Consider the following 10642-nt stretch of genomic DNA (forward strand, 5'->3'; position numbering starts at 1 on the left):
TTGGGCTTTTGCATTTAAAATTTTATCGAAAAAGCTAAATCAGGTAGATGCACTTGCATTTTTAATGGCATCCTCGAGCATTTCATTAATTTATCGGAAAAAGTGAAGTCAACTCAGGAACGTTATTCAAATTTTACGCTATCATATCTGTGAACGTTGAGAGATCATTCTCCGCATATAAAGAAAATACTTACAGATATGCGGAAAAATTTAATGCCAGAGAATATTAAAAAAAAATATTGTAACTTATTATTTCGGACAGAAAAACAGCAAATAGTATTTGGGAATAATTAAGTGTGTCGTTTTCGTTATTTTAAGTTGTGTTTAGTTTACATTTACATTTTGAATTTCATGTTCAATTATTTGTACCTACATGTAAACAAACTATTTTGAAAATTGTAATTGTAATGAAAATCTTGATATTGATTATTTGTGTTTTTTTGTTATTGTATTATATTGCTTAAGATTATTAATTTGTTATTCGATTTTTTATCGGTAATATTAGGGGAAGTGGGTATTTACAATATTTTTCCATAAAAAGTTCCATTTTTAACTGCATATTGCTTTGGTTTTAGTGCATATTTCAATGATTTTAGTGCATATGTGCATGCATATAATCATGTTTTTTGTTGAATGTATATCCGCTCTCTAATTATAATAAATAAATGTAAATAAATCTGTACCCGAGAAGCATACGGATGCAAGTCCAAAACATCAAATGTTCAGTAGAGCCAAAAAACTATTTTATTATATGTTAAGCTCTTATAACTTTTAGAAATATTTATACAGATTGATGAAAAAAATAAGTTATGAAAATCAATTAATTTTGAATAATAATTGTGTTTTTTTTAAATTTTTTTATACGTAGAAGACATAGATTTTTTTTTCAAATATAGGTATTGACATCAGTGGACTTGAGTCCTTATGTCTGAAAATGAAATTGAAAATTTGACTGAATTGACTGGCAGTCCAGGACTGTTAGTAGTAGTTGTTTAAACTTTTTACGATTTAGTGCGAAGAATTCTTGGGTGCCGATCCAGATACCATAAAGATGAATACATTTAGAGATAGAAAATAAAGGTGCTTTAAAATAAATATGTTTTCGATTACATATTCTACAAAAAAAAAATCTGCTTCTCTGCATCTGCGTTTTCACAAGTATTTTATATTATAGAGAATATTTGATTTTTTCTTCTAACGGAAAAATGCGCCGGGCCAGCAACGTCTCGCGGCACACTAGTGTGCCGCGGTACTACGGTTGCGGAGTACTAATCTACAGGATCAATGTGTGTATAATAAATTTATGTTAAAGAAAAGTTAGAAAGCAATCATTACAGGTTATTAAGAACTCCGATGCAAGTATAAAGCTTTTTTTAATAAAATTTAAAAATCAAAAAAATTACAGTCCTACATAAACAATTATTTCCGACATATTATTTTTGTGACCTAAGATTTTGTAAAAAAAAAGTGGAGTGGTTCTGCGATCCACTGCAATTTTTTTTAGATCTGCAAACTAAGCGGTACTTAAAAGTAATGAATTGTTATTCACTCGGGGTATTACACTTGGAGTAGTCAAAACACCTCTCTTTTTTCTTCTTACGGCAAGTTGTTCGAAACAATTTTGCTGAAGAGTGTTTTTGTATAATAATAATACCCCCGACATATTCGCGTCAGCTCGCAGTTAGACCACTGTGGATAATAGTAAATCCTCATCACCAACATTCTTTTTTCGTAGCACAAAATGTAATTAGGAACCAGCATAAAGTGATGCCATATTCAGTTATCAGACCAGATAGTTATTTCTTTCACATCATCTCCCATGTCATCATATATCCATTTAAGGTTACAAGACGCCACTTCATTGGCCCCCCTGGCACCAACTGTCTAATTCCACATACAGCAATATGCCTTTTCATTTGTGCTGTCAAGAATGGTTTCGTTTAAAAACCATATTTTTTTTTTAAATAAAATGATTGGGCATTTGTCAAAAACGGATAGGGAAGACATTTCTACATATCTACTTGTACACCCTTCTGCTTCTAAAGAGTTATGGTGGTTGCATCCGTATACATCATTGAAAATCCTTTATTCTTTAAGATAGGACATCTCTTTGCCACTGATAAACATGATCATTAACTCATTTCTTCAAATTTTGGACTTGCATCAGTATGCTTCTCGGGTACAGAAATATTCTTCTTCTTCTTCTTCTTTCACCCTGTCACGTCCCAACATTGGGGCATAGGGCAAGCACAAGTTGGCGCCACTTCCCTCGGTCCATCGCCAACTCCTGTGCCTCCCGCCATGTCAGACCTGCAGCACGTAGGTCGCTTTTGTAGCATCGCTGCAGGGTGAGGGAGGGCCGGCCACGGCGACGGAACCCTTGAGGCTGTGCCACAAGGGTACGAAGTGCCGCACTCTTTGGCGGCATCCGGAATACATGTCCCAGCCACGTGAATCGTCTCTTCGTGATAACTTCAATCACCGAAGGCTGTTGTGTCTGCTCACGAACTCGGATATTTGTAACGCGGTCGTACCAATGTACCCCTAAGATTCTGCGGAGACATCGATTCTCAAAGCTCAAAAGCCGTGACTCTTGAAGCTTAGTAAGATGCCATGTCTCACAGCCATACAGGAGCACAGGTAGCACGCACGCGTTAAACAAACGACATTTGGTCCTCACAGAATACAGCCTTGACCTCCATGCGACTCCAAGTTGGTTGAACGCAGAGCCCGCCACACCCATGCGGATTCCAAGCTCACTAGAAATACCACCATCATCGGCAACCGTGGCACCCAAGTACTTGAATCTGGACACCAGCTCGACGGGCAGACCAGAAACCCGCAGAGGAGTGTCGGCGTCGATGCAAGCAGCACTGCACATGGATTTGGTCTTAGCGGCATTCAGATGAAGACCCACACGCATCGAGTTCGTGGCTAGCCTGTTCACGGTCACCTCCAACCTCTCGATCGTCGAGTCAAACACGACTGCGTCGTCTGCATACTCCAAGTCGCACAGTCTTTCTTCGCATAGATCGCTTGTGTCATCATGATGTAGGCGTATCCCACTGTCGGGGCAAACCGTCTTACGCATTATGAAATCCATCATGATGATAAAAAGAAAGGGCGCAAGTACACATCCTTGCTTGACTCCTGACGTGATTTCAAAGAGGTCAGAGGATGTTCCGGCTGCTCTCACGCGACACTCTGTATTGGTGTAGAGAGCACTTATCACGGTGACCAGTTTCCGTGGGACACCATATCCTAGCAGAATTTGCCACAGAGATTCACGATGAGGACTGTCAAATGCCTTTTCATAGTCCACGAAGCAGCAGGCGACAGGTATATTCATCTCTTGGTACTGTTGCAGAAGGCTTCGGAGAGTTGAAATATGCTCTGAGCAGGACTTCCCCGGGACAAATCCACTCTGCTGCGCACGCAAAACGTCCAGCATGGGACTTCTAATCCTGTACAGGAGAATCTGCGCCAACACCTTCCCGGGAACGCTGAGGAGAGTGATTCCTCTGTAATTATTACAGTCTTGTGGGTTACCCTTTTTGTGCAGAGTAACAACGGTACGATCCCTCCAGGCTTTGGGGCACTGCTCCCTTTCCCACACCTCGTGCAGAAGGTCACACAAGGACGGCAATACAGCGCTCAGTCCGCAGAGCAGAAATTCTGCTTGGATGCCGTCATCTCCAGGAGCTTTCCTGCGCTTCAGTCTTTTGACAGCCTCTTTAACTTCAGCAGTTGTCGGAGGATCTTCGCAGAATCCCGATGCAGTAGTGATTCCGAGGGCAGTGATCTCCGACGGAATATCGAAGGGATGCAATGGAGGTGGGCGATTCAGGACATCACTGAAATGTTGGCGCCATAGCTCCTGGACCTTTGCAGGTTCGGTGACTGTCACTCCGTCAGAGTTGCGTAATGCAGTGACCACTGGACGTTTCTTACCGCAAATTGCTCTGGTGATGCGGAAGAGAGCACTTGGATTATTCTTGCAGGCAGCAGATTCCGCATCCCGAATGAGGTCATCCAGGCGTCGGCGCTTATCGCGGCGGGCAGAACGCTTTACCACGCGGTCCATTGTCTGGTATTCCGCGCTGCGCTGTGGGTCGTATGTACCATTGTCTCGCAATTCTTTCAGGAGCTTCCTCTTCTCAATCATCTCCCATGTATGAGGTGACATCCAGTCCGGTCTGTGTGTATGCCGCTCTCCTAATGCAGTAGTTGCGGAGCTCATTATAGCATCCCGGAATAATATCCATTTTCCTTCTAAGGGATCCGAGTCGATGGAAGACGTGAGAGTTCTAGCATCATATAAGCGCTTCTGCAGCTCCAGCTCATAGGTTGCACGCACACGGGTACTTTTCAGTTTTTCCACATCGAGTCTGACCGTCCTTTTGGGTTTTGGGACTCGTTTGAGGTCTATACGGGATTTCCCGACCAAGAGTTCGTGGTCACTGTGGATGTCTGCACCTCTATATGTCCGCACGTCTAGCAGTTCATGCCGGTATTTCGCTTTGACCAAAATGTGGTCGATCTGGTTTCTTGTATTACCGTCTGGCGATGTCCATGTATATTTGTGGATGGTCTTATGAGGGAAAAGACTACCACCAATCACAAGACCATTCATTGAGGCAAAATCTACCAGATGGGAACCATTATCGTTCATTTGGCCAAGGCCATGTTTTCCCAGCACAAAGGGTCCACGCGAGGGGTCAGATCCTACTTTGGCATTAAGATCACCAAGGATAACTGCATGATCACAGCTGGGGATATTTCCAGCGGCTTCCGCCAAACTTTCGTAGAATGTATCCTTATCTGCATCGCTAGCAGCCTCTGTGGGAGCATAGCACTGCAGAAAAGTGATGGAGCCCGACTTGGTCTTGAAAGTAGCGCGGAGTAGACGTTCGGAGATAGGTTCCCAGCTGGTGAGGCACTTGCAAGCTTCCTTGGACATCAGCAATCCGACTCCACTACGTCGCAATGTGGCGTGTCCGGAGTACAATAGACGAAACCCACGAATAAACTTCTCGCCAATGCCAGTGAGTCGACACTCACTGATCCCGAGAACATCTAACTTGTATTGAGAAAGTATTTCTGTTAGATGCTCGGCCTTTCCAGGGACATTTAGAGTACGGATATTGTAGGTTCCAAAACAAAATCGTTTACCGAATTCAGGCGAGGTCGTCAAGATGGAAACGGGGGTCCGAGGCTTCCCTGTGCTTGGATTAATCTGTTGTTTTAGGGTGTGCAGGTGATCATCCCACAGCACCCGAGTTCACTGGTGGGGCTGCCACCTTAGGGCCCGTGAACATGCCCTGGTTTTCTGTAGGGGTTTTCCTTCCCGTAGCCAGAGTGTACCAGTTTTTAGGCGCTGGTGATTCGCCTTGCACCCTCCTCTATCTGCTACAGCATGCTGCATTGCCTAGGGACCCCCACGGAGAGGTTAGAGGTAGGATTTGTTGGCAGAGCTATCATGGATAGTCGACATACTCAGCATTTCAAATGGAAGCACACCTGATCTGGCATCAAGGCATACCCCACTGAATTCATACCAACCTTTGGTCCCAGAAATATAATAAATGTAATTTTGTATTTTCATTATAAAAAGTTCCCGCAATATAAACTTTATAGTGATGAGGGTCACAAAGAATAATGCAAATGGAAGTAACTATTTTATTTTTAATAACAACACAAAAAACAATATTTTGTAAAATTAAACACAAATCATTTAATAGCAAATGGGTTAATCTTGGAATAAAAAATATGGTCTTGTTTTTACATATCGTTCTATATAAAATAACATACGAGTAGTATTATTGCTTTGATAAAACTGTTAAATAAAAAACACAAATAATTACACAGTTAATTACAAACCAAAAAAAAAGTTTACTATATTACCTACATATTTATACATGTGTATTTTGAAAATATTTTATGAAACAAAAATATCACATGGGTTCGTTTTTGGCATATTGTTTATATAAACCTATTATATACAAAATACAGGTATGTATGTTGAAAATTTGATTATATAGTTAATTACAATATTTTGTTTATTTAACATAATATTATCAGAGAAGTCCTGCATATATAATATGAATATATTCATACAAAAAAATCGAATATTGATGGTATTGAGGACTCTTTCAGCCGGATAATGTGTCCACCTCTATGAAATCACTTTCCAAGAAATAATGCTTCCCACGCAGTAAAGAATATTGAGAGTGCACCATCTCTACCACCTAACTGCATCAATCGACAATTTCCGAAGAACTTAATTTTTCGGAAATCTGAAATAATTTAATTTATATAATATTACAAAAATTGCTACATAATATCGTCACCAAAATGCTCGGAACTTGTAACTCCATATTGACCAACTTTACAGGAGGAAGAAAAAACTGTTTTAAAATTTAACGGACAGGTTTAGAAAAATTTTGAAAAAAAACATTATCAGTAGTTTAATCTGGTAATTTTTACCAAATATTTATTAATAAAGAAGATACTATAAAAGTTTTGATAGTAGTGTGTTCCTTTTTCTTTCCCAAGATTTTCTCCTCCTCTGGCGTACGTCCTGTCTCGCCGAAGCACCATAAAACCTGGGAAGCTAATAACTATGTGAGAAATAGTGTCGTTTAACCATGTTTCCACGCCTATAAAAATATCAATTTCATCTAGCATCACTCTAAGCTCCTCTAGTCTATTAAGAATGCTTCTTGTATTCCAGAAAACAATACGTATATCAGATTGAATAAATTGGTTAACTTTGTTGCTGGAATTATGCATTATGTTATTGTTCCTCTTGTCCTTCCAACGAACTAATATCTTCACTGGAAACTTTTAATTGTGGATTACTGAGTCTTTTCTTGATCCTTGTTATGCGAATTTTAATGCTACGTTCTTTTAAATGACTATAGATTTCTGTTAGCATGTTATTAAGAGCTTCTATATCAGTAGTAAATTTATTAGCAATCATTTCGGTATTGGGATTTCCATGTGTTTTCACAAGGAAACTGAGTAATGTTTCATAATCGATGGGAAATCTATGACGATTACTTTCAACATGTTCCTTGGCAGGTAACAAAAGTTCATTTGTATCCTCAGTGGATACTTTTTTCGATTTTTTTGGTGTCTGTTGGAGTGCAGGAATGCGTGTGATTGCATTCCTTTTCACTGTATCTTCAAATTCAAATTCTACACTGCTGATATCAGTTGGACTGGTCAACGGCCTTTTTGAACCGATTGGCGTATCCTTGTTGATAATAGAGTTGTCCGACTCTATATCTGCGGCTAGTTCATCCTCCTGGAGTGTATTTTCTCTCTCTAACGAAAGAGAGGTGAACACCTTTGGTACATTGAGAGATTCAGGCAATTGTACAGTGTGAGGTTCATTATTTCCAGTTGTTTTACAATATTTGGCCAGATGGCCCTCTTCTTTGCAAATAAAGCATGTCAATTTTTCGGTGGAGAAGTAAATCCAGTACAGGGTATTATCAAAATTTATTTGCATTGACTCTGGCAGTTTTATGGTGTCTTCTGGGTTTACATAAACCTGTCTCCGGAAACTTAAAATATGTGCATAACCCGGTTCGTTAATACCAGCTCTGATGCTTGTGATACGTGAGGTAGTTTTTATCTTTAAGTCATTGAGTTTTGATTCCAAAACGCTGTGTGGGATTATAGGACATACGTTTGATATTATTATCCTCTTTGATTTGGTGATCAGCGGCCTGATTTCTAGTATGTGGTTTCCAATTTTAACTGTTTCTCTATTTTCTGTTAATTTGTCTGCTTGTTCTTCACTACTCAAGTATATACATATTCTTCCCTGGGAAATCCTAGATACATATCTTATATTACATGGACCTACCTTATTCCCGATCGATAGCGTGTATTCTCGTATAGAGATGCCATCGATAGCATCTAGAACGATGGCTTGCTCCTTCTTCGGAAACTGCATTTTTTGAGCAACTGATGCATATGACATTGTTTGTTGGGTTTCTTTTTGGTGATCCATTGCTGGCAACGTTGTATTTTTTTGATTTTTAATAAACGCCCCTGTAGTCAGAGACACTTAAATGTAAACAACTTTGTAACAATAATTTATTGTTACGCCGCACGCACAACTGGTTATTATTAATTTGTAAACACTCGCTATCTCGTTATTGGAGACGTCCTACTGTCGTCGATCACACGGAACAACTGGTGTGCATGTGACGTTGATGGCCTCATTGATGTGGACGGCATTACTGGTGTTAATGTCGCAGCCAAACCTGCCATCAGCGTTGTCACAGACGTTGACGGCATAATTGGTGACGTTGCAGCCAAACCTGCAGTCAGCGTTGTCGGTGAGTATGTCGCCGACGTAATCACCTGGAAAGGATACAGATTAGGATCAGAAGACAGCATTATATTTTAATTTCTTATTATTTTGTCCACATTAAAAATGACAAAAAGTCTTTCCTTTTATTCACCAATACCAGGATCTAGTATTCTATTAATATACAGCATGGTCGGATTACCCGCAGCATAATTATTATCCATTATAAAAATAAGATTGAAAATAGATACTTTTCTATAAATTTTAAAATAAATAACGGTATACTATTACCCTTTTCATGAATTATGAAGAGTTTAATTAGCTGTGGTATACCTAATATATATACCTTCATGAAGTAGTATTACCTGAAATAATCACTTAGGTAAGAAAGTAGATTTACCTGAGTTCATTTAAATCATATCAGCAGATTATAATCCATTCCCAACTGTACCAAATTATTTATCCTTGACTTATGTTATGGTACCATTATATATGTATTGCATTTGAATATGCGTAAACTGATTAAAATCAAACAAAAACTAATAAAGAATGAAGTAGCAGTTAGTAGGTTTGAACTCACATTGGTTAATATCGCAGAATTAAAATAATGTGAACTTACAATACTCTCTCTTATTACTTCGTTACTAGGGAGACCTGACGATTCGGTCTCCGTCAACATCTCCGCCACCCTCTGTTGCACTGCGGTTAACTCCACATTACACGGTGGACCGCCCCCAGTTTGCTTTCGCCACAGCAGTATTTTCGACTGCTTATTTTTTACAGCTTGCCGTAAATCATGCCACGTCTGTAAAACAATAATGACATATTAGGAAACTGCCTCATATGATGGTATGGCAGTGGCGAAGGGTGGAGGTAAGCTGCTAAGATCCGACATAAATAGTGTACACTAAACTTTGTCAGTCCAATGTATTTTTGTTTTCATTGACCAAAGACTACAATGTGTGGATGTGTTTGTTACATTTTAAAATTCAATTAAACTCTCCAAGCAATAAATAGTAAATAAGTCAACAAAATATTCGTTGATCTATAAAATATCCAAAAATTATATCATCAAACCATACAACATTTTTGATATTTTATAGATAGAATAAAATCTTGTATCAATTTTGGTTTGATTTGGGCGGAGTTAAATTGAATTTTAAAAACTAACCTGCACCGCCTGTAAATTGTGTTCTTAGTTCAATGAAAATAAATAAGTATGACTGAAAAAGTTGAGTATCCACCCCTTGCGATTGTGGTATGGCTATTAAATATATCTTACAATTGTATTTGAAGGAATTCCCTCATCTCTGAGGGTGTATTCATATATTTGGTGTAACCATATGATTATAATAAAATTAATTAATGTGTATATAAATACCTTCCGCCAGCCGGATCCATCTTTTTTAGCACCCACCCGGGAATTCAATTTATGGCTAATGGCCGTCCATAGCCGCATCGCGTCCGTTGTGGTAAAATATGGCGTGAAACGGCTACTCACAAGCCGTGGATTTTCTGTAAAATATATAATAGAACAGGTTATGTATGCAGATTGAGAAATTCTCAAAAAGAATTCGTATCCATAATGGAAATGTGGTAAATAGTATTTAAGATAATGGACAAAGCCATGATAGTTGAATGTGATGTTTATGATAACAATATGATTCAGACCATTACAAGATAATTGTCAGTATTCAATGAACTTTTGTTGATATCAAATATTTGGCACTATCCACTTACCGATTAATAAATCAATCAGGAGATGCTGTTGTTCCTCGCTGACTTTCATTATTCTAGAAAAATAAAAACTACGATTAGGGTGTATTTCTAAGACAATCACTAGGTACTAATATATGAAAGAAATGAATTGTTAAAGTTATAAATCACTTTAATTTTGTGGTATAAGGTCACTGAATCAGGCCACGAGGGGAATAATTAATAATATAATGAAATGGTATACGATTATTTAGCACGTATACATTACAACGAAGAAGCTAAAGAAATATAAATACATATAACATGCATATTAAATGAAACAAATTTTGAGTTCAAATAAAATAGATATGACTTATTCATACAGTACAGATAAATATTAAATCACTTACTGTTTGTATTCCGGTTGGACTGAGGGTATTAAAAGTTCTTCTGTCTTCACTGGAAGTCAAGAAACGATTGAATATTCGGTTGCATGTACACTTCATAATACTTAATATGTTTATAGCCGCGTTTGACAGTACACAGTCCCATAGACATCAAACTTATCAAAAACTGACCATAAAGAAAAATATTTTTCTGATTTTGGTAGAAAGAATACTT

The 10642-nt window shown here is 38.4% G+C and overlaps 3 protein-coding genes across 5 annotated transcripts in view; 1 reads left to right on the plus strand and 2 right to left on the minus strand.

The window, feature by feature from the left end:
* LOC147074107 (uncharacterized) overlaps positions 1–10642 on the minus strand; it is a 404768-nt gene that overhangs the window by 253064 nt on the left and 141062 nt on the right. The window lies entirely within an intron of this gene.
* The window catches only part of LOC147074109 (uncharacterized), a 287538-nt gene that overhangs the window by 183879 nt on the left and 93017 nt on the right, over positions 1–10642 (plus strand). The gene's annotated exons all lie outside the window — the stretch shown is intronic.
* LOC147074119 (uncharacterized) lies at positions 7134–10580 on the minus strand. Its single transcript, XM_085943785.1, has 5 exons — positions 10432–10580; positions 10067–10119; positions 9708–9841; positions 8946–9131; positions 7134–8379 (listed from the first exon to the last, which is right to left on the minus strand). The coding sequence occupies exons 2-5, from the start codon at positions 10113–10115 to the stop codon at positions 8161–8163; spliced, it is 588 nt and encodes a 195-aa protein (XP_085799911.1). The 5' UTR covers positions 10116–10119; positions 10432–10580; the 3' UTR covers positions 7134–8160.

The sequence above is a fragment of the Rhyacophila brunnea genome, unplaced genomic scaffold (assembly GCF_057557595.1).
Source record: "Rhyacophila brunnea isolate RB1 unplaced genomic scaffold, BYU_Rbru_1.0 scaffold_16, whole genome shotgun sequence".
Taxonomy (NCBI): domain Eukaryota; kingdom Metazoa; phylum Arthropoda; class Insecta; order Trichoptera; family Rhyacophilidae; genus Rhyacophila; species Rhyacophila brunnea.